A 25,101-nucleotide genomic window follows, 5' to 3' on the forward strand; every position below is an offset into this window, starting at 1 on the left:
GTTTGTTGTTATGGTTGTATTTAACGTAAAGCAGAGCTGAGCATGGGTTTCTAGACCTAAAGAAAAAGCCAGTAGAGAAGGAAATGTTGACAATTTATATGTGAGAAAAAGGCAGCTTCATGGAGTGAGAAGAACCCTAGACCTGGTGTCAAGAAACCAAGGTTTGATTACTGCTTCTGGCTTTTAACTGTGTGACCACGGACAGTTCTCTTCATCTCTGAGCCCTCAGTCTTTTTGTCTGTAAAATGGGGCTTCTTTAGGGCTGCTGTGAGGCTCAAATGAAATAACGGATGTAAAGCACATCGTAAATTTTAAAGTCATATGTAAATGTCAGCTCTTATTATAAGGACTGCAATTAGTGGGACCTCCCAGAGGAGGTTAAGAAAGAGCCTCTGGAGTAAAAATGGAGGGGTAATATAGCTAAGAAAAAGACATTAGAGAAGGAGGAAAAGATGGGTAAAGGTAAAGAGATTTTGAGATGGAGTGGGTTGCAGTAGAAGTGCTTTCATGGGAAAGCCTACTTTCAAATAGAAAGGAAAATATGGAAATTTTAACGACAGAATAGGTGTGTCATAGGATATAGTAGAGGTGAGCAGTAACAGTAAAGGAGTGGGTAAGTGGGCTACGATAGAGCACTGAGCCTGGAAGCAGAAAGACCTGAATTCAAATACAGCCTCAGACACTTACGAGCAGTATGACCCTGGGCAAGTCACTTAATCTTGTTTGCCTCAGTTCCTCATCTGTAAAATTACCTAGGAGAAGGAAATGGCAAACCACTCCAGTTTCTCTGCCAAGAAAATCTCAAATAGGGTCACTAAAAGTTGGACACAACTGAACAAGGACTAAACAACAAAAATTGTTCGTAAGGGATGTAGACTGGGTAAAACTGAGAAGAATAAGCTCAATGGCAACAGAACAAGTCACGTACAGTGTTAGAGCAGAAATGTTAATAGAGCTAAGAAACTGGGTGACTGGTATCATGGAATCTAAGGGTTGAAAGGAACCTTGGAATCCTTGTGTGATCCAACCCATATTTATCAGAACTCTTGGTTCCAGTTTTGAAAGTATTCTTTATGAATAGGTGAACAATGAGGAATTAGTCAAACTTTTAAAGGATTAACCAGATCGCACATTCCATTTTGAGTATTTTGTAGTGGTAAATGTGTCTCATAGCTTCATATTGGATACTGATGAGTACTGGAGACTTCAAAGTTAGGTAGTGATTTCTGGACTGCCATAGCTCTAGATTAGTTAAAATTGTATGTAAGCAAAAGCACTGAACTTTGTTTAGAGTGTTCACGAATCACTTCTAATGAGAGGGTCTCTGGGTTTGCCTAGGGACTTTTTGTTTTGTGAGTATATTGAAAAGAATTTGAAAGGAAGTAGTGAGAAAACAAGTATACATTAATTCTATATATTTTTTTTAAAACTAACTCTATTTCCCTTAATCCTATCCCGCCCACCTATTTTATCTTTTTTTTTTTTTTAAGGCAGTTGGAGTTAAGTGACTTGCCCAGGGTCACACAGCTAGTAAGTGTCAAGTGTTTGGTCTGAGGCCAGATTTGAACTCAGGTCCTCCTGGCTTCAGGGCCAGTGCTCTATCCATTATGCCAACTAGCTGCCCCCCATTAATTCTGTCTCACAAACAATGCAGAATGAAGAAGAATAAAAACATTGACAGTATAGAAAGCAGTGAGATGATTTTTTGAAATGTCTGTTTTGAAGGTCAGGTAAATCAAACTAATAAAAAAATTCAAAACTGGAAAAGCCCAACATAATATTGTCCTTTCTACACAGGCCCACTCCACTTTGTCTATTTTCTTGCTGACCTTCTCAACCTTCCTTTACACTTCCTTCCCCAAAGGGGGCGTCTTGAATGTTTTTGCTCTTAGTACAGCACCTGCAAAAATAACAAATGTTTCAGAATTTTAACACTTAAAATGTTTGGGGAGGGGAACCCCTTATCGTTTCTGGTAACATTTTTATAAAAAAGAAAATAGTATGCAAGGTAGAGCAAACAAAACAAAAATGTAGGTTTACTACCTGTTTCCTACCTACAGAATTTTTACTGAAAGCTTATGGTTTGCAGGTAGAGTTGGCTCTTAACGCAACCCCATGGAAGGAAGCAACCAAATTGTTCTTAAAATATTCCAATGAGATGTTTGGAAAAGGGAAAATACTGTAAAATAGAAATTGTCTCATCACCTTCAGTCATGAGTGGGTAGCATCTATTTTTGTCTCATTATCTGAAAAACTAGTTAAGCATTTATTTGGAATATTAAGTACTGTCTGTAAAGAATTTTTAGAGTTTTTGGAGTATTGGGTGCTGTAAGACTACTGAAATCATCTTACAGTGCAGTCAAACAGATAAGATAAGCACAGTGTAAAAACAGTCACCAAGAAGACTAAAATGGATGTGAACATTACCAAAATGTTATGGAATAATTTATTAATTGTTTGTTATTAAGCTTTGATTTGAAAATGTTGCTTTGGACCATCTTCACTAAGGTACTTTGTCACAGTACCTGGCACATAGTAGGTGCTTAATAGTAGGATTTGGTCACAATGGTTGAAATTGAATTAATTTGAGTAATGAGATTTATTGTTATTTCTATAGGACCTATTTTCTGATTGTTCCCATCTCATTCTTTACAGGATCTTTCTCTTGCAAAAATTGAGGAAGCTAGGTGGCACAGTAGGTAGAGCACTAGGCCTGGAGTCAGGAAGACCAGAGTTCAAATCTGGCCTCAACTAGCTATGTGACCCTAGACAAATCAATTGACTTCTGCCTCAGTTTTCTCATATGTAAAATGAGGGTAATAATAGGCCTGCCTCCCAGGGTTGTTGAGGGGATCAAATGAGATAATAATTGTAAAGTAGTTAGCACCGTGCCTGGAACATAGTAAGCACTATATAAATGGTGGTGATGATGATGGTTGTTGTATTATAACTTGTCCTTGGCAGGTTCTTCCTAGGTCTTGGGCATCGTATTGGGCTTCACTGGCTAAAAGTCTTCAGTTCTATATAACAAACCCAGATTTTTCTCCTGGAAAATTAGCATTGTTGTCATTGGGCTAAACCAGATTTTGTTCTTTTTACTGATGTTGAAATTCAAGACAAGGAAATGAGAAAGATGTTAAATGTTTTCTCTCTTTAGGGTGAACGTTTAGATAGACTCTGCCCAATCCAAGGGACCAAATATTTGGCAGAGGAGGTAGCTTCTTTTAGTAGAGCATTTGGAAAATACTACCTTTTTTTTTTTTTTTTTCTAAATAAAAATTCATTGTAACTTCCTGCTGGGCTGGCTCTAAGTGAAATATAGTGGTGAGATTTATTTACAGTTCTCTCTGTGTCTCTTTCTTCCCTTCTCTCTAATGAAGCTCAAAGCATCATACCGTTTATCAGAAATAATTATACAACAGATGGAGCTTTTTTGATATATAATAGTCTCAAAGTGGAAAATTCTTTCCCATAATGAAGAATGCCCAAACTTGAAATGTCTCTTTTGATTTTAATTTAAAGGTGTTTTTTCCAGTACATTTATTTATCTTGTTGCTAGTTCTGTATAGCATGCTCCTTTCATTAGAGCCATGTTCTAAAAAGATTGATATTTTGCAGTATAGTATGATGTACAGCTGCATGCTGCATTGAATAGAATGACTGTAATTCAGGGAGAATCAATGTATGAGCCCATTAAGTTAATCCCTGTCAAAGTGTAAAAGGACTAAAGCATTCAGCAGTGTTTTCTTGCAAGAATTATTCAAGATGAAGTATTTCTTTCCCAATCCCTCTCTTCTATAATGCTAACTGGATTGGAACTTATTTAAATGTTCCAGTTGTCCTCTTAAGATCCATATGGTCAAAATAGAAACCACGTTAAGACTTTGATTTAGAATTGGCACATCAAGGCACCTTTCCATAAATACCTGAAATGAACTTATTATCATATTTTGCCAGAGGTTTATTAATCCATGATACTAGGTAGATATAAAAATTTTTTTTATCATGGGAGGATTTTCATTTTCAAAGTCATTTTTATTTTTCTTGTTCAATATTATTATCTCCATTTCTTGTAAATCTAGATTTGAACAAACATCTCCAAACTAGTGTTCAGGGTGTTAGAGTTTCTGATAGATGTCAGGATTGTTTTAAAAACAAACTAATAGAAGTATTATTTATATGCAAATTAAACTTTACATATTTGGAGCTAGGGAAGAAAGAGGTTTAAGGTTCCCAGTTTTCCAGAGTAAGGGCAGTCTGAGGCATAAGGTGCTGTAGCCCCTTTCTATGTGGACAAGGTAGAATGGTTGTTTCTCAAGAGATCCTGTGTGCTGGCAAGGTTCCCACAGGGCCAGAGAGCAATGATAATGGCATTTAGTAAATTATATCCAAAGACACAAATCTTGTTCCTAGTATCTCAGCCCCTATATCACTTGCCCTAAACCTTTGAGGTTTGGATAGCAGGAACAGATAGATCTCTCATACCTTCATTCCCACTTAAAACGGAACAACAGGATTTAGAACTGAGAAGGCATATTTGAGATCATTTAATCCAGCTCTCTCCTTTGGGGGTCCAGAGACATGAAGTGTAACTAACTGTCTGAGGTTACGGTGGTGGTAACTAGTAGAGTTGGGCTTCAAATCCAGATTCTGTAATGGGAAATGTAATGTTCTATTAATGCCACACTGCTCCCATGTTTTGTCACTTACATGTCTTCCGTCAAGTTAGGAAGGAAGAGTAAGTTTAGTTCTAAGACAATAAGGCGAACCTTTTCTTCTCGATTAAGAGTATTCTGTAACTTCCCACTGCCAAGAGGACATTCAGACACCTCAGTTTGGCATTGCAACAGCCTATGTAATCTGAGTCCACCCTTATTTCCTACTGTTTTCCCACATGAAAACTTTGGTGAACCTGGCTAATCTTTTTATCATCTTCATAATAAGTTACTGCTTCTAAACCTATGCTTATGTTGTTTTCCCGTGCCTAGAATGCCTTCTGCCCCACTCTCGTCCTACCTATTCAGATTGTTTCTGAGCTTCATTGCCCATCTCAAGCTTATCCAACCCATACTGACCTTTCATTTCTCTGAATTCTTAGAATACTGTTTTTCTGTACCACTAATTTTGAAGGGAGAAACAAACACTTGTTAAGAGCCTTCTATGTGTCAGGCATTGTGCTAAGATATATTATCTCATTTGATCTAATCACTAATTTTGACTTTTAATTATATGTTATCTTGTGTACATTTTGTTTCTGCAGTGAGATTGTAGTCTTGCAGACAGAGGCTGTATCTTGTGCTTCTTTGATATCGCCTGATATACTTAGACTGGATTAGGGGTTGTTTCCTCAGAGGAAGGACTTTGGGAACCACTTCCAAAACAGATTATTGAAGATATGGTTTGTAATCACTTTGGAGAAAGTGCTTGCTAAGAAGCTTAAGAAGAAGCCATGCATAGACTAATCTTATTTTCTTTTTTGAAAGGTATACTAGTCCTACTCTGGTAATGTCACGGTCATAATGTATCTAGAGGGCATTTGACAGAGTGTCTCCCCATATCTTTGTGAAAAGATCATAGTACACTTAAGAGGATTCAAAACTGGTTGACTGATGAGACCCAAATATAGTGTTTCGGATTCCAATTCCATCATCCATGAATCTTCTGTGCCTGCATCGATAAAAATAAGAATCTTACTGAACAGAACAGAGAGAACATTCCACCAGAGATGTTGTCCCAGGCTATCAATCCTTCTCTGGTAGATTGCTCCCTACCCTGTTCTCATCAGCATTTTTATCAATAATATGAGTGCAGTGATAGAATCATGTTTATTAGATTTGTAGATGATGGAATTTGAATCCAAAATCATTTTGGTAGCCTGAAACAGTAAGATGAAACTATTAAGATTAAATTTAATAGGAGTAAACATAAAGGCTTGCACTTAGGCTAAAAAAATAAAATGCACAAGTATGAGACGAGGGTAGGGGAATGCTTGATTACTACTGTAGTCAATTCATGTGAAAAAGACCTGCAAGTTCCCACAGCATTGTGGGATGGCAGCTAAGATTTTTAGGTTTCTTAACCTTAATGATCTTACACTGCATTAATATAGTGTCCTGTGCAAAGGCATGTATAGTATCATTCTACTGTGTCCCCATTGTTCCTCATGTAGGTGCCAGTTTTGGATGGTGTGTTTTAGAAGGGACACTGATAAGCAAGAGTCTATTTAAAAGAGGCTGATCAAAATGATGAGGGGACTAGAAACCATGCCATGTGAGAATGGACTAAAGTACATTGGTATCCGTCAAGGAGAAGAAAAGCCTTAGGAAAGGACATGTTGACTGACAGCTCTGAAGTATTTGAAAGATTTTCCTGTAGAAGAGTTATTAGATTTGTTTTACTTGGTGCCAGGGAGAATGTGGAACAATTGGATGGGTTAAGCAGATTTCACCTCAACCTATGGTAAAATTATGTTAAAATAATTCCAGCTTTCCAGAAGTAGAATAGGCCATTTTTGTGAGAATGTGAATCCCCTTTTATTTGGAGGTTTTTAAGAAAAGGTCAGATGGCCATTTGTTTGGGCACTTTTTAGACAGAATCATAACTTGGGTAGGAGCTTAGACTAGCTTACTTGTGTGGTCTCTCCTAACTGTGTTTCAGTGTTTCAGAGACTGGTAAAGAGCATCTCTAGCTGCATTGTTCGCTCAAGTTGCTCTTGCTCAAGCAACAAGCCTGTGTTTCCAATCATCTATTTGGTACTGTAGTCCCAACAGCTAAAGAATGTAGTCATTTCTCTATTGGATTTTGAGATTAAATATTTGACTTGAATCAGTTCTTCAGTTTCAGATGACAGAAGTCTGAGTTTAGAGTGTCACCTTTTTCTTTTAGCCTTGCACATGACTGCCTGCCTGGAGTAGCCAGGTTAGCAAATCCCAGTTTGAGTTCTTCTCACCATCTGGGTGCCTTCTGGAACAACTAAAGACCAGTTCATTTTTGCTGCAGATATTCAAGGATGCCCTGGAGAGTATGCAAACATATATGACATGACTTCATGAACGCTTATTTTAGAGTTACTCATTTAAAAGCTTTTGCTCGGTCTCTGTGAAAGAGATTACCCATAAATTGTTATGCAGGCTCAGAATTTGAAGTAAGTGAGACTTCTTCAGCTTTATTCCCCCCAAGTAGATATTCTTTATGTGCTAATTTTAAAAGATGCTCTTGCTTTGTGTGAAAGTAAAGGTTGTAGCGAACAATCATACTTAACATAGCTTCAGCCCTTCCCCCCTCTCCTTTTGGGTTGTCTCACTGTTTACCTGTTACATAGATGGGGAAACATTCACATTGTGCTTGTTTTAAATAGATTCTAAACTTTAATGTGACAGAAATGCCAGGCTAGAAACAGATTCTCATTGCAGAATCTTGTTTGGTTTTTTGAAGTGTTACCCCTTTTGTTTTATGTGGACTTATTTTAATTATTACATGAATGCCTTCCACTGACAACAAGAGCATTGCACCAAAAAGGGAATAGATGTTCCTGGAATTTGTGAGCATGGATTTCATCACCAAGTCTCCCTTCGTTTTTCATTAATTATGAAGATAAAGCTCTGAGTTAGATGGAATAGAGATGTTTTCCACTCTTTAGTGTATATTTTGTTTTGTTTTTTGGGGGGGTGCGGTAAGGTAAAAGTTTAAAATCTGTTATGCTCCAAAGTACCTAATGTGTGACATTTTCTAAGATTAGTGCCAGGACAAGGCTCTTATAGAGACATCTCTCATTGCTTTCAGCTGCTATACAACAGCCATTTTACAGAAGGGATAGGGAAGACCAGACACTTTATTCAGAATTCTTTTTTAAAAACATTTCTGATACCTGGAGTCTGAATAGAAGATAGTCTTTTTCTATTATTCTCTGAAGTCTCCTGTGAAGGGCATGCATAAAGCCCCTTTTCCATTCAGAAGAAGGGCATTGCAGTCCTCTCTCAACAACAGATATGGACAGGAATTCTGAGGATACTGAAGTGCCTGAGTATACTCTGCCTTTGACTGGGTCAGAAGATAAAAACTTCTTCAGCATTGATAGGCTTCCATTGATGTTCCTATGAGAACCACTTTTTGTTTTTCTGGAAAAATCCAAACATGGAAATCTTAATTTCCTCTAAAGTAAATATCTAAATCGAACAGAACAGCTATAGAAATTGGTGAAGTGATAACCAGATGTTTTACTATAATAATAAGATTGTCGGAAAACTTAATTAGCCAGTTTGTATTCTGACCCTCTAAAATAAACATTTTTTCAATTTTAAACCACTAGATGGTAGCACACTTTACATTTCACTTAGCCTTGCAGGACTTAATCATATCTGGGGGTTTTAGTTTTGTGTGTTCTGTATATATTTAAAATCCTTTGAAACTCTCTATGTAACTTTAGCAATCTTAAGATAATTTAGTAATTCAAATTACTATTAGTATAGAGCAATGAATTCTTACTATGCCTGTACATTTTACCTGGTCAGCCTCAAATGAAAAACCACAAACATTCATAAAAGTTTGAAGTTGATAATGCTGTCTGAAAACTTCATTTGAAAAGGGAACAAGAATGCCACGGACCTCTTGGGTTCTCACTGAAGCAAGTGTTTGATGTTTTCATTCTTTCTTCCATGAGTAAGTGATGTGGTTGTCCTGCTTTGAAAGTGTGGCTTCTGAATTTGTCCATTATTCACTTTGGCTGCTTATTCAGTGAAAGAAAAAACAGTTTCATTAAGAGAGTTAACTAGGATCACTGGCCATCTTTGTCAGTTGCATTGACCATTACCTCCCAAGCAAATTAGGCTGTCAGGCAGAGTATGAAGAAATCAGATAAAAACATCAACTCCTAATTAACCTATGTTAGAAACATGATTCACTATCCTACTTCTTTAGAAAAAGTTTTAGTATCTTTAGTTTTTTATCTCATCTCCACTTCTCATCTCCATTTCCTTGTTCTTCCTCTACCCATAGAGTTATCCCCCGTAACAAAGAATGAGAGAAAAAAACATAATTCAGCAAAATTAACCAATAAGTCAACAAAGTCTGATTGTTTATGCAGTATTCTCCAGCCAGAGATTTACTTTTCTTATCTTTTTCAGAGCTAGCCTCCGTCATCATAAATAGATAGTGTCAGTTTTGTTTGGTTGTTTTGTGTTCTTTCCATTTACATTGCAGTCATTGAATCACTTCACTTCTAAAATGACAGTGTGATCCTAGTTAACTCTTGACCTCTAAGGTATTAGCCATAAGTGCTATGGACTGTGTCATTAGCATTCCATTCCCACCACTCACTAGTCTATGGAGAATGGCTTCCAGAGTGAATTGCTTAGTGTGGTGACAGCCAGAGGAAACTCATGTAGGCACTTTGCCTTTAAAGAATCTTCCCATGCTGAACAAATCTAAAACATGGCCAACTTCATTTTATGACCTGCTACTTACATAACTTATATGGGACTAGGAAGAAACATAGGGAACTTTATTTTCTTCCCCTAGGAAGAGTAGGATTACTGGGAGAAATGGGGGAGAGGGAGAAGTAACAATGTATTTGGTGAATAAAATTAAAAGCATTTTGAAGAGAAACACACTGTGTGCAAAGTAGTCACCACGGGCAAGTTCTGACCCACCTTGAAGCTGCTTAACTGATGTAGATCTATCCCTCCTGATACCATGTGAGGAGTTGGGATTAGAACTCTACTTGGATAAATTCTTAACACTGTTTTTGTTTGCTTAGTCTATTTCAAGTAATAATCTTTGAAAATGGTTTAATTCTGAGTGTTTAATCTGATGGAAAAGAAGGGCTGTTACCTCTGTGGCATTCTTTCTTGGATTCCTCCTCATTATATCTTTATGTATTCCTGCTTTTAATCGATGATTCATTTCAAACTTGATTATGTAGACAGATTAGGTGTGTCCTCCCTGATTAAAGTAGTCCTTGAGTTGCAGTTTGGAGATGTGATTGGAAGTAGTAGGAGCGTTTTTCCCTGAATTACTCCCCATTTCTTGCTTGCTCAGATTTATTTGTTCCTTAATAATTCAGTCAATGTTAAATCCTAAAATGGCCAATGTCTTAAAAGATTTTTGAAGAAAATATCATTAATAAAGAAATGATTAGATGTTTCCTAGATTTTCAAAAAAATGTATAAAACTCTTAACAGAATCAGATGAAAATGAATAAGTGTCTGTACTGGAAAGATTTTTTTTTCAAGAAACTATTGTCAAGAACTTTCCTGATTAAATAATTCATTATTTCTGAATGTTGGGGAAGAGTTGTACCTTTAAAATCTGCTGTCCAAATCTCCCTTTAAGAAAATGATATTATAAGGTATTTGGAGATACAAAGGTAAACATCATACAGATTATGTTGAAGTGGAATTGACAGGCTACTTACAAAGGGATGATGCATTTCTAATTAGTCCACAGTGCCTTTAGTAGGAAATTAATTAGGCCCTGTTATGTAAATGTCATGTTAATTAAACAAGAATATTGAAGTGTAATAAATCTGCAAAAGGAATGGCTATTTTTGTGTATTAATGTTTTACAGAGTTACAGGAGACCAGCAGTAAAATGTTTGATTATTGAGCTACAGGCAATTTTTAGCTGACTGACTGCATGACAATCCATTTTTCCTAATTGATGTCTTTAGTGCACAGTGTTGTAGCAGCCAAGGAGGGCCAGTGATACTAGGAGCCAAAAATAACCAGACGTTGCAGCTTCATTAACAAACTGTCTGAGTAGGTTTTTGGTATGCATTTTCAAGGTTAAAGGATGGACAATGCTACTTCTCTGTGGGATAAATTCCTAGTTTTTGTGTGACTAAAACCGTTGCTGAACAGCATACTGTTACTATCTGGAGCACTTCCACCTAAAGCAATAATCTCCTTTTAGTTTATGCTAGCAAAGGGACATCAGTGGCTCTTGATGCAGGCAATATATCTGTAGGATGATATGAATGAAAATTTAAATATCTGCCTACTTTTACTTGAGATGTGAGTGTTGATATTTAATGGAATGTGTTTACTTAACCTTCCCTTTTAAAGGTTTGCCATGCACTGAATATGCTGATTTGACCTCTGCTGTTATCTTCTTTCTGATTGGAATTAGAACTGTTTGTGTGTTTGGGGTGGGGGTGGGGGGTGGGGGGGGAGAATGCTATCCAATTGCACATGGTATAAAGATCTATACTTACTGGGGGAGCACAACAAAAGAATTTAGCATCATAGTTATTGTGTGAAATTGCAAATGGGATGATCCATAGTAGCACTGCATTATGCATGACAACTTTAATACAAGAACAGAAAGCAACCCTAGAAGAGAGTGCATAGGGCATTCAAACTTAACTGGTTATAAAGCTCATACACTATGCATTATTTGCATGTAAATTTCAAAGTTTAAATAGTTGAAACTTGACACATCACACAAAAGTAAAATATTTCTAAATAAAGTACCTCCTGCCAGATAGTAGCTTTTCATTGAATGTCTCCTGCAAATGCAGAAACAAGAAAACTGATCAAGTATTTTATATGCTGGGGAGGAAAAAATGCAAGAATCTATCATTTTGATTGGCTGAGAATTAACTCAGTTATGGTTGACCTTACCTTCACTACCTACCTTAGTTTTCTCTTATCTCTCAGGACATTTATTCTAGTGAAGAGAAAGAATTTTAATGAAAACTTAAGTGAGATAAGATTGTTAAAATCTCAATGGACTCTAATGATATCTGAGGCCTAATCTCTACAGCCCTCACCCTGATTAAAATCCTGGCCTCACATATATAAATGATTCTAGGTCCTAGATAGGCACAACCTATTCTCAGAGCCCTGACCCTAAAAGCATAGGAGATCTGAAAATGGGACCTTAGAAGATGCCTACTTCAAACCCTTCATTTTACAGATGAAGAAAGTAAGATAAAGTGACTTGTCCAAGACCACAATGCAATAAGTGAAAGAGCCATATTTTGAGCACAGGTTCTTTTGCCAAGTCCAACGCTTGTTTCCACTTACACCAAATTGACTCTCCATTCTGCCTAATCTTCTTATAATTGGGTACTCAGTGCTACTCACTATGTAGAGAGGTTACAAAACTAGGTAAAAACAACTAGTGAGGGAATGGAGTTTTTGGAAAAGTTGCTTTCATGACATCTCATAGGTCTTTTGTCAAGTCCTGTTCTGTTTCAAGGGAACCCAGGGATGAGAAAATCCCAATGGCCCTATGTCATAGTCTCAGTTTTGAATAAATGTCCTCTGATGATAGTACAGGCCCTTGACCTTCACTCTCTTACTAATCATTTCCAACTTAGAAGAGCCATTACACTAGAACCACATAACCACTTTTCATATTTCTTATTGTGAATAGTTTGAATTTCTCTCATCTTACTATTTTTTCTTTTTAATAACCTTGACTTTATGTTAATTGTTTAAAGGCAGGTAAAATCATAATTTTCTATAGCGGCTAGGTTGATTTGGGGGTGAGGAAATCTTAAATGACAACACAGTAATAAATTCACTGGCCCTGCTCACTAGAGAACCCTGTTCTCATTTTGGATTATGGGGCACTTCAAAGTAATAGTGAACTAGACTGGACTTAATACCAGTCTTTCTGTTTGTAATATTGTCCAGTTATCAAAGCTGGGATGCATTATTATTGCCAGTTACACTTGCTATCAATTTGTCTTGGCTCAATTGTGGTTTTATTTGTATTTTAATATAGTGAATTTATCGAATTGAGTTGTTAGTTTAACAAGATCTCTGGAGAACTCTTTCGTGATGATGCATCTTGAGATATGCTAGGTAGCCTCAAAGTTATTTGTGTGTCAACCTACAGATATCCAGTCTATGGGAGAGGTAGAAAAATAATGGTAAATACTCTCATCCAGAATTAAACCAAGAGTCTAATAATTGCAATTTATAGCATTTATAATTATGAACAGTTGTATAACTCAGTTGTCCCAGCCAAATTTTTTCAGCAATTTTTGTTTTGGCTTCCTTGAGCTTTTGGAATTTTATCAGAATGCATTATTTTGCTACCTATATGAAATTCTGGTAGTTTAAGGGATTACTCACTTCTGTGCTTTACACAGGAATTTTATCACCATGACTAGATAACTGGAGTGGGAAGTGGAATTGCTAAAAAAAACATGCTATCAGACTAGTAGAAGGCTATTCACACTGGTACTCAGGAGGTTGTTAGAGTGTATACACTTTGTAAGCTTGATGAGAACAAGATTTAAAGTGGCAAATCTGATGAAAGTCAAATACAGCTTGGAGCAGCCAGGCTCTATAGAGTCCTTTCTGAAGTTTAGCCCCATCAGTTTACATAACAGAGTAGAGGAATTAAGAGGACCCAAACATGTCTTCCACTCATTCTGCTCTACCCCTCCCATCACCTACCTAAGAAGGAATGCTTATATAAAGAAACCTAGAAACTAGTGTGTTGGAGTGATTGTCCTTGGTGGTAAGGGAAAGGACCAAGAGAATGGAATTTAAGAATGTTGAACATTCTTTTCATTTCCTTGTCCCTTTCATAAGTTATAGAAATTTCACAATAACTATATTGCAGTCGCTCATTGGTGCCTCTCATACTTCATCATCTGTAAAATTAATGGAGTGGATAGGATGATTCCATTGCTATTATCCTGTAACAGCAAATCTCAAAACTTTTTGGTTTCAGGATTCCTTGGCAGTCTTAAAAATTGTTGACAGGCCCAAAAGCTATTGTTTATATAGATTATATCCAGGGATATTCTTGAGCCCACTTAGACTGGCTCGAGAGTTCATTGTTAAATTTTCAGTGTGAGCATTTACAGCTAGTAGCTAAGTGGCCCAGTGAATAAAGAAAGCACTGGACCTGGAGTGAGGAAGACCTGAATTCAGATGCAGCTTCAGTCATTTATTAGCTGGGTGACTTGGAGAAGCCACTTAACCTCTGTTTGCCTCATTTCATCAACTGTAAAGTTAGGGTAATAATGGCATCTGCATCCCAAGATAGTTGTCAGGATCAAACAAGATAAGATATGCAAATCATTTAGCACAATTCTTGCCAAGTAGTAGGTGTTTTATGAAATCTAGCTATGGTGGTGGTGGTGGTGGTGGTGGTGGTGGTGGTGGTAGAGGAAGAGGAAATGTGGTAGAAATCTTTTCCCAAGAATTTTGTGAGAGTATTTTCACCTAGTATTTCTACCCTGCTCTTCTCTGTTCATGTGAACCATACCACTTAATCAAGTGTTCATTTTTCCCCTCTGTGGAGACTTCTCTAGTAACTCCAACCAACAGCGATCTTTTCCCTGCCTGGTCAGTAGTAACACTTTTCCTTGAAAGTTTATATTTTGACATCTGAATATAGTAAATTTAGCACATTTTTATACAGGGTGTCCCAAAAGTCTTAGTATAGTTTGAAGCCTTAATAGTTTTAACAGCTTAAAACTGTACTAAGACTTTCATGGATATCCTGTATAATGTCTTTTGTTTTCTGATATGTCTAAGTTTCATCTCCACAACAAACATCTTTAGTGCAGGGAATTTTTTTTTTTAAATTCTCGCAGTATTTAGAACCATGCTAGGCAAATAATAGAAACCTTGTAAACACCAGGTGATTGAATTGGATATTTTGCCACCACTGTTTTTCCTCCCTTCCCCTTTGCTGCATCCTCTGGAGGATGTTGCTGTTGTGGTACTGATGCTATGAGCCTCTTGTTGAAGAACCTAGCAAGATAGAGTGTGAAGGTATGATAAGTTGTAAGGCTCTTGACTTCTCTCTTCCATGCTCCAGTGCGGAGCAAGGAAAAGACATGATTTATAGCAGCTAAGTGTCCTTCTTTCCCCTACCTGACCTGAAGTCCAGAAATTGTATAATTGAAACTTGACTGTGTCTTAGTGAGCAGAAGGCCAATGTACATGAGAGGGAAATGATCTCTATAGAATGTACCTTGGTGGCAGGGACTGTTCTGTTTTTGTCTTTGTTTCTCCATTTCCTGGCATAGTGCCTAGTACACCAGCACTTAATAATTGCTTGTTTGGTTAGTTAATGGTGACAGTTTGCTCTGGCTGTCTCAGGTTTACAAAATTGAATCAGTGCTTCTCTAGCCTTACTCACTGATTCTGACTCTATTCATTTAGTAGTGTATTTTGGACAAAGGCACTTTATGCCAAGCTCTAGAGTATCCAGAAATTTGAATCTCAAAATTTCTAGACTCAGAATCAGAAATTTTTTAGCTGGAAATTATCTCACTTATACTACTCATATGTTTGTTGACCAGTGAAGAAATGGAGGCTTAGAATCTTATCTAAAATTGGAACTATGCAACAGTTATTGGCACATTTAGGTCTTTTCCAATGAGTTATTGAGGAATTAATAGTGTAATATCTTAATTAATATCTTGAAAGCATCTACTGGAAAATGGATCAGGTTAATTTTTGGTTTGTAAATCTTGGGCCAGTGACTTCACCACTCTGGGCTTCACTTTCCTCATCTGTGAAATGAGTGAGTAGGTTTTTCTACTCGATCTCTAATGGCCCTTTCAGTTCTAAAAATATTCTCATTCTGTGAGTATGAATTTCCCATGACCTAAACTTCATATCATACTTATGGCAGTTAAATAAAACTTCACTGATCAGTGTAGCTCCCTTTTTGTACCATTAAGACAGTCCTCAACTAGTTTGCCATTCTTTAGAGAATTTCACTTTTAAACTAAGCTTGTTCATTCATAATTGCTTGATGAGAGGGAGAATGGCATAGTGGTTTCAGAGCTGGCCTTGTAGTCAGAAGACCTATGTTTCAGTCCTGCCTCTAACACATACTAATCATGTGGCTGTGGACAAGTCATTTAAACTCTCAATCCCCCAGGCAGCTCTTTCAGACTAAATTTTGGATCTTCATCTGCGAAGCCTCCGAAGTGGAACATTCCTTACATCATTAAAATGATTGATCTGCACCCCTCCCTCCCAGTTGAACTCAGGCCTAAGGGATAGCACCTTTGCTCACTGTTCTGGGTGTAAACTTACTGCCCTCAGATGTGCCCATTCTTTTCAGGACTTGAACATTTCCATTCAGGATTTTTTATTTTTTGCTTTACTGTAGATAACAAACAACACGTCTAAAACTGGGCATTATATTTCCCCCCAAACCCTCCTCTTTACGATTTCCATATTACTGTCTGGGTTGCCACCATCCTTCTAGTCATCCAGGCTTTCAGCCTGAGTGTCATCCTCAGTTCCTCACTCTTTCTCTCACACATCCAGTCTGTTGCTAAGTCTTGTCAGTTTTACCTTTATAGCATCTCTCCTCTGACACTGCCATCACCATAGTGTTGGCCTTTATCACCACGTGCCTAGACTGTTGAAGTAGCCTACTGGTTGATCTCTCTGCCTCAAGTCTCTACCCATTCCAGTTTAACCTCTACTCAGCTATCAAATTGATCTTCCTAAAGCATAGATTTTACCATGTCACACCCTACCATCACCCTCAATCGGTAAACTCCAGTGACTCCTTATTATCCCCAGGATCAAATATAAAATCCTGTTTGGTGTTCAACATCCTTCATAACCTGGCCCCTTCCTACCTTTCCAGTCTTCTTACAGGTTACACTCTCTCTCCCCCAATGTTCCCCTGTATATTCTACCATCCATTGATACTGGTCTCCTTGCTGTTACTCATCTCAGTCACTCCAGCATCAGACTGCATTTTCACTGGCTGTCCTCCATGCCTGGAATTCTCTGCCTCCTCTTCTCTCCCTCCGTGGCTTCTTTCAAGTCCCAGCTAAAATCATACCTTCAATGAGAAGACTTTCTTGATCCCCTTAATATTAGTTCCTTCTGTTGCTTATCTGCATTGTATCCTGTATATAGTTTATATTGTACATAGTTGTTTTTGTATTTGCTCTCTAATTAGGCTGTGAGCTCCTTGAGAACAGGGACTATCTTTGATTTTTTTTATGTAACTTTGTTAAGTGGGTACTTGATAAATGCTTATTGACCAACAATACTGAATGCTAACTAATGAACGTGGTATAGTATGGAAATAGTTTGGGGCTATGTACTTAAGAGCCAAACTAAATTTGTATTTTCATAGCTCCCTTAGTATGTTAAATGTGTGGAAAATTGGGTCATACATGTTCCCCAGTATGTCGCCATTGCATTTGTCCTGCTTCCAAACATACAGGGTCATAGAGACTGTTACTTGACTGATATCACTGCCTTTTTGTTTCTAGGTGGGCCATGCACAGATATAGCTCATGTCTCATTAATCACGCCAACCAAAAGATCCTGTGGCACAGGTACGTACACCATTCCTTCATTTTGAAATTCTTTCCATTACCTAGATACTGAATTGCATTTGGTGTGCTTGCCAACATTTTGTCTTTCTTTTTTCTTTGAATTTTGAAATGACATGGAAGTGGCAATAGAAAGATCACAGTGTTGTTCATGGGATCATATTGACTTACCTAGTGATAATAGCTCACATTTATGAAACACTGTGTGGCTCACAAAGTGTTTTCTTCACAACTCCATAAAGCAAATAATGCAGATATTATCATCTTCATTTTAAATGAGGAAATTGAGGCCCCTGATTAGGTTAAGTGTCTTGCCCGAGATCAGACTGTTGTCCTGAAAGGCACCTTGGAGTAGTTGACAGAGTGCTGGATTTGGAATAAGGAGGACCCAAGTTTACATCCTGCCTCTGACACTTAACCTGTGTGGACATGGAGTCAAAGGAGCAGAAAAATCTCTCGGCCATTCTATGTTCCAGGCAATTTTCTCTGACTTTAAATTGCAGTGAATATTTTCATCTGCATTGGTAGATGAAGTTCCTTCCCAGGAATTGCCAACACCAATATCATCATAAGTCCAGTAAAAAGAGGGAGTGCTTTTAGCACCAACCTCGCAAGGTGAAGATCTAATAATTTATGTAGAGTACTTGGCAAACCTTAAAGCATCATGTAAATATTAGCATTTATTAAGCATCAGAGCTAATGTTTGAACCTCAAGTATGTTTGAACCCTTTCTGGTGGTTATTTTTTGATGGCCCCAGAACAGGAAGTAGGATTTGACTTCTTGGATATGAATGCATGCATATATTCATTTCCTGGCTTCCTCTCAGGTGACTTCTGTGTGAAGAATGTTGCACAGGCATGAAACTTAGAGGAAACACTGGTACTTGCCATGTTCCTAATCTTTCTGAGCAGAAAGAAAATCTCATGAAAATCCTTTATATAAAGTATGGGTGCCAGAGAGTGAGGGAGGTTGTGGTGCATTTAATAAGTGTTTTGACCTGACTGATGTAGTACAATAGGTCTTTTCAGTCACTCATTCTCATACCATTTTGTGATTTCTTATTCTTTTCCCAGTCTCAGGAACTTGGAAACATCCTTGTGCATTTGTGGCATTTTTATTAAACATGAAGTCATGAATCCTGTAGCTTTCCAAAGAGGAGAAACAGTGCCTAATGCTCTCTTCCTCTATAGCTTAATTTATTTTAAACAGTGTTTCCCATTTCTAATAAGCCTGCCTGCTATTTAAAATATCTCAGAGATTGTATTTGGAAGAGTCAAAATAATTATATTGTTCTTCCAAAGGTCACAGCCAAGGTATTTTTCATAGTTGTCAAAATCTTTTCTTTAAAGCTCTCTATCAGAAATTACAAGAGCCATGCTAACTTAAAAAAAAAATCAACACAGTTACATGAAAGATTTTTTTGGGGGGAGGAGGGAGGTTTGATTTAGAAACACCACTTTTTCTCCCCCAGAATTTTAGAGCAGTCACCTGTCTTAGTTTTTTTTTTTTTTTTTCCAGAACGCCCTCCACAATACTACTGATAGTAGTTTACTTTTAGACAAGGTCAGGTTAATTTCCCTCACAACTGCTCAGTTTTATGGAATTATATATATGAGAGCAATGACAGTACTATTCTGTTCTAGTTCTAGGCTTTCTAGATTGGGGCAGGAATGTGCAATGCCCTGGGAAAAGATAAATTGTGTCTTGGTCACAACAAATGGGAAAAGAAAGATATATCCACCCAACACTGCATAACAGCAGTATGGTATCAGAAGTCGTTTTTCTGCTCCTTTGACTCCATGTTCTGTGAACAGAGAACCTTATAGGTTAGGTGCCAACATCACCTGGTTATTTGCCATTCTATGATGAGTGTACTCCAGGAGTACACTGTCTGGTTCACACTTCATTTCCACTTTATTTCCACCCTATCCCCTAGCTGCCTGGTTGCAGAGATCAACACATGTGTGATGGTACCCCCTTGAACATCCTGGTCTCCTTGCTTGTCAACCTCCTAAACTCTTGTGAATTCCTTTTTTGTTCAACATCAGCCACACTTAGTCATAACCTGGTCTCATTGTCACCTCTCATGGTTTTGCTGGAACTTTGAACTGCCTATCTCTGACCAAAACCATCTGTCTCATTTCTTTAGTCCTATCTTTCATCTTCAATGTTAACTTTTTTTGTTTTTCTCAAACCCTAACCCCAAGTTATCTGTATTGTTTTCCTTTATTGCTACTGAATCCTTCTGGGAAACTTCATGGAACTGTGCTAAGTAGGTTCACAAATTTGTTATATAATCTCCTTTGGATTTGTGCTGCATGGCAGTCATTTTATTCTTCCCTTATGATTCTCCTACTTCATTATCTACAGCACCTATTCCAAACTTGATTCTTCCTCTCATCAGACAACCTATGCCTTCTTTCCCGACTTTTCCTCTCACCAAAGAACCTTGATTCCTACTTTACCGAGAAAATGAGGTCTTTAAACTTTCTGTTTTCCTCCATACCACACCTCAAAACCTGAGACTAACCTTGTATTCTCGACCTTCTATTCTCGATCCTGTCCCTTTCAGTTTCCTTTTGGAATATGCTGCCTTGATTATTCTCCGTCTCTTTTATTTCAGATCTCACCTTATCTATTGGCTTCTTCCCTGCTGCCTATAAACATACCCAAATTGCTCCCATTCTTTTAAAAAAAAAAACCACTTGCCTCAGCCATTCCATAAAACTATTGTCATAAAATCCCTTGTCCTTTCATAGCCGAACACCTCGAAAATATCGTCTATACTCATTACCTCCATTTCTCTAACTCCCTATCAATTTTCAACTCCTTGTGATCTGGCTTCCAACCTCATTGATTTACTGAAACTGCTTTCTCTAAGGTGTCCTGTAGTCTCTTAACTGCAAAATCTAATAGCCTTTTCTCAGTCCTCATCCTTCTTGACCTCAGCAAGGTTGACCACTTTCTCCTCTGGATACCCTCCCCTCTCTGGGTTTTTATAACACAGCTCTTGCTGGTTGTCCTTCTATCATACTTCTTTGCGGAGTCATCTATCATCTGTGCCCCACCCCTATCCATGGGTGTCACCCTGCACTGTCCTGGACCCTCTTCTGGTTTAATGATCCCATCACTTCCCATAGGGTCAATTCTCATGTCTATAGAAATGAGTCCCAAATCTACATATCTAGCATTAATTTCTCTCCTCAACTCTAGCCTCCACATCACCACAGAATTTATTATCTTTCTCAGCTAAAACCTCCTTTCTTCCCAACATCACTGATTTTGGTGAGGGCACCACTTTCCTACCAAACATCCAGGTTTACAACCTGATGGTCTTCCTCAACTGTTTCATGTCTCTCAAACTCCACCCCAACTATTGTATCCAGTCAGCTGCCAAAGTTTCTCAGCTCTACCTCCACAACATCTCTCACATCCCTTTTTCATGTTTCACTATTGGAATAGCCTTCTAATTAGTGTTTTGTCATTAGGCTGTTCCTTCTCCAATCCATTCTACATGCCAGATTGATATACCTAAAGCACAAATCTGACCATATCACTCACCTGAAGAAACTTTAATGGCTCCATGTTGCTTATAGGGTAAAATACCAACCCCTCTGTTTACATTGAAGTATGGCTTCAGATTTGCCTTTCTAGAATATTTCTACGTATTCCCCTTCACATGCTTTATGTTACAGACAAACTGGTTTACTTGCCATTCCATACTTGATGTTCTTGCTTCCATGACTTTGTGGAAGGTGTCATCTGGACTGAGAACAATCTTCTTCCTCACTTCCACCTCTTGGAAGCTCTAGTTCCTTTCAAGACTCATCTCAGGTGCCATTTTGTACACAGAGCCTCTCTAATCTCTCTGCCCCCCAGGCTCTGTGCCCTTCCTTTACCTGGGATTGCTTTGTTTTTTTAATACGTGTTTTATATTTGGTTACCTAATGAATACGTTATTTGTCAGAAGGACAATACAAAGCTCTTTGGAGCAAAGACTGTTTCATTTTTGTCTTTGTGATCCCCAGAATCTAATATATAAGAAGTGCTTGTTGAATTTGTATAGAGCTGTATGTACAGTAGTTGCTTATTTAACAGTGGGGAACCACACTGATGACCTGTGTCTACAGTTAAAAGGAAAAATGAGAGAAAATATCCACTTTCATTAATTTAGTGAATAATTGTTTCCTCCACTATATTGCACTTGCCCTTTATAAGTGTTTGAAAATTAAAGAGGAACAAGTTTGAACAGTGGCAGTTTTCCCCAGTCTTCATTTAGGTTAGGTTAGTTGTCCTGCTTGAAAATTCTTGCCTCAGATAGAAAACATAGTGGTGTTCAGGTCAGCTACGACGGACTTTCAAGGAAGATTGCAGTTTTTCCACTTGGAATTTTTTAGAAGTCATCGGTCTTGACCTTCATTTCTTTTCAAGAGTCTACCCCTAGCCAAGTTAGACAACTATAATGCTAACACAGCAACCCCAGTCTCAGATAATGCTTATGATCCGTGGAGGCAGAACTCTTCCATTTAAGATGATGAATTTAATTATTTGCTTTGAAACCTGTAGGTCGTCCTCTCCTTTTGAGTCTTACTACAGAAGTGGATAGTCTGAATCTTTGCAAAGACTCAGCAATTCTAAGGGGCAATTCCAAGCATTTTCCTTTAAAAAAAATTTTTTTTAAAGTTACTCATAAAAACTTTACCCAACGTTTTCTGTATATTGCCTCATTGGGTTCATTTCATGGTTTCTGACACCTGGTGAATTAATTTGCTTTCCCCTTAATCTTCAGTTTTTCATATTGTGGTGACATGTATTATAGGGGCTTAGTATTTTTGAATGAGTGTCATCTGTTGGTGAGTATTGAATGAGTCCCTTTTTGTTTTGAACGATCATGTAGTTTTCTTCCTATCTTGTCTTACTTAGCACCTCCCCTTTTCCCAAAGATAGTTGTAAACTATTTAATTTTTTTTATTTTGTTGCTATTTGTCTTTAGATCATAGTTGTTTCAAACCTTTAACCTCTGTATTGAACATTCCTTATGGCGTCTGCATCTAACCATGTATACAGCAGTAGTACCCTGCCTCTCTGTGTAGTGTTGGATATAGTGAGAATACTTTCTTTATCTGTTCTCAGGGACCTTCACTGGTTTTTCAGTTCCTCGAGTTCTACTTCCTTTCTTCAATCTTTTATTTTATGTTGTAGTCGTATATATTCTCTTGGTTTTGCCTGTTTTGTATCATTTCTATGTTTTTGTGAATTCCTTATTTGTCACATCTAATTTCAAAGTAAATTCCATTACATTGTATACCATAGTATTTTGATCCATTCCCCAATTAATAGATATCCACTTTATGTTCATTTCTCTATTACCATAAAGAGTGCTGCCATGATTGTTTTGTTATATGTGTGTGTATTGGACCTTTGTTTCTGTCTTTGACTCACTTGAGGAATACCAAATGGTGAGATTTCTGGGGCAATCATATGGAGATACAGCGATAGACTACAGGTACCAATATGGCATCTTTGTGCTGAGAGGGTGGGATACCTAGTAATTCAGCAGATAAGTTTATCTTCTTTTTAGTGCTCTGAGAATTAGGCCTTTGGATTGGACCAAACATTGTTACCTCTAGTAGCTAAAAAGGGCAGCTAAGTGGCACAATGCATAAATGCTGGTCCTGGAGTCGGGAAAATCTAAATTCAAATCCTGCTTCAGACGCTTACTAGCTGTGTGACCCTAGGCAAGTAACTTAACCCTCTTTACTTCAGTTTCCTCATCTGTAAACTGAGCTGGAGAAAAGGGAATGCCAAAGTACTCCAGATGCACACAGAGTTGGACACAACCAACACCAGCAACAAAAAAAAAAAAAAGAGTTTCTTTTTTGATTAGTTAGCTTGTTTTATTAGTCTTCATTTTTAATCTCAGGTGACTGCTTTGGTCAGAAAGAGGCATAATAGTGGTATCAATACTTGTAATACTTTCATTTTGCACTTGTCAGTAGGATTCATGGGGGAGCTCATTTGAACAACAATTTTAGAACAAGTGTGAGGCGTAGTAGATTACAAATTACAAAAATCAGCTGCAACCTCAGATTGCCAATGCAGATAGAATAATTTGCTATTTTAAACAATAGTCAAAGCCCCTCAGTATATGTATAGTCAGGAAGGAGTCAAAGTATTACCAAATCAGAGACTTTTTTTTTCTCAAAGAATTTGAGAGTCAGAGAATATCACAACTTGAAATTACTGGAGAGAGATCATATTTCTTTCAAGGAGCTCACAGTGTTTTCCACAAACTCTTTGTTAATTCTTACAGATTTTTATTGGCTCCAAATATTCTGTAAAGGAAGGAGAACACTGGCCTGGCCAAGGTTTCATTTTTCCGAATTCCTGTGTTCCCAAATTACACCCTAGTCAGAGTACTATTATTTAAGGCAATTTATGCAGAGTAGGGATCCCCTCGTTTATTAGCTTGTGTGTTGATGAGATCTGAATTTATTTAAATTATATCGAGGATATGAAAGTCAGAGGAAAAGTATCTTGTCTTAGACCTAGCTTGGATACATTCTTTCTAGCAGTGCCCTTGAAAAATGGGGCAGGGAATCTCATTCGTTTCTGTGGCTGACTGGACTAGTGTTTCCTATGTTCTCCCATACAAATGGGGGCATTCACTGCATCCTGCAAAGTACGGTGCAGAGTAAATAGAAAGAGTGACCTTTGGGGTGTACCTCGGAAAGAAATTGCTCCCTGGCCTACCACTCTTATCCCCTAATACAGAGCTTTGTTTTGCCATTATATTTTATAGTCCCTTTTGAAACACTGAAGACTTTATTTCAAGACAGAACTAAAATGATTGGGGGGAAAAGTTATGTTTGCAGGCTTGAGTTAGGCTTGGCAGAATTCAGTTCCACTATATATATTTTTTCCTATTCATTATTACATTCCTGTATATAGTGACTGTTGTCATATTTTAACTAAGCTTCATGTTCTGTTGAGTATATAATACTTTCTCTGATAGACTTAAAAATGATTTTGGGAATAAGTGCTGCATAGATGTTAAAAAATGTGATCATAATTATCCAAGTCACAAATTAAATCGCCGTCTGTAGTGCCATCAGAGAGCTGCAGTATTGCCTGAGGTTAAGGCAGCTGGGGTTAGACGCCAAGATAGTTTGTTGTTCTGGAAGTCGTCTTCTTGTTCTTATGTGGAATTGGTCACCAGCCACTGTTTTCAGTATTCTTCATATCTATTTAATTGATACATTTTTGTACCAGTTTTTGTATTTTTCCTTTTGAGGTCACCTGGTTTCCTTTTAGTGTGACAGACGCTGACAGGAACCAGGATGGTTCTGTATTATTCATTGTTTCCTAAGCTTTTCTTCATGCCACTCTTCAGCAGCCTGCCTGTGTTGGGCTCACAAAGATGAGTGAAGAAATTCCCTTCACCTGGGAGTTGAGAAGATTGATGTGCTTGCTAGATGCTTTCCAGATTAGTGTTCAGGAGCCAGTTACAGGGAAACATTGCATTGCAGTGCTGTTTGTTAACCAAGGGGTTTATGTTTTACATTGAATCAGAAGCTAACAGGTGTGGATGTTAAATCAAAGGTGTCCCTGTGTAAATTTTATAAATACCTACAGTCGCCAGCCTTTTCTCTTGTAGAGTAAGTTTTCATGGTAACAGTTCAACTCTCACAATCATTCCTAGAGAGGGAAGGTAGTGACTGTGGACTAGTTAAGGAACTTGAAGGATTCCATTTTTCCCCTGGTCTGTTGAACTTTTGGTGTGAGTTCAGCTATGTAAGATGCATGCATTTAT

General features: G+C 37.7%; 1 protein-coding gene across 1 annotated transcript in view; it reads left to right on the forward strand.

The window, feature by feature from the left end:
* The window catches only part of ZFAND3 (zinc finger AN1-type containing 3), a 327,266-nt gene that overhangs the window by 217,588 nt on the left and 84,577 nt on the right, over window positions 1–25,101 (forward strand). The window contains exon 4 of the mRNA XM_027876532.1: window positions 17,225–17,290. Coding sequence (XP_027732333.1) covers window positions 17,225–17,290 — 66 coding nt within the window. The remainder of the gene's footprint in view (window positions 1–17,224; window positions 17,291–25,101) is intronic.

The sequence above is a fragment of the Vombatus ursinus genome, unplaced genomic scaffold (assembly GCF_900497805.2).
Source record: "Vombatus ursinus unplaced genomic scaffold, bare-nosed wombat genome assembly UNPS02014811.1, whole genome shotgun sequence".
NCBI lineage: Eukaryota > Metazoa > Chordata > Mammalia > Diprotodontia > Vombatidae > Vombatus > Vombatus ursinus.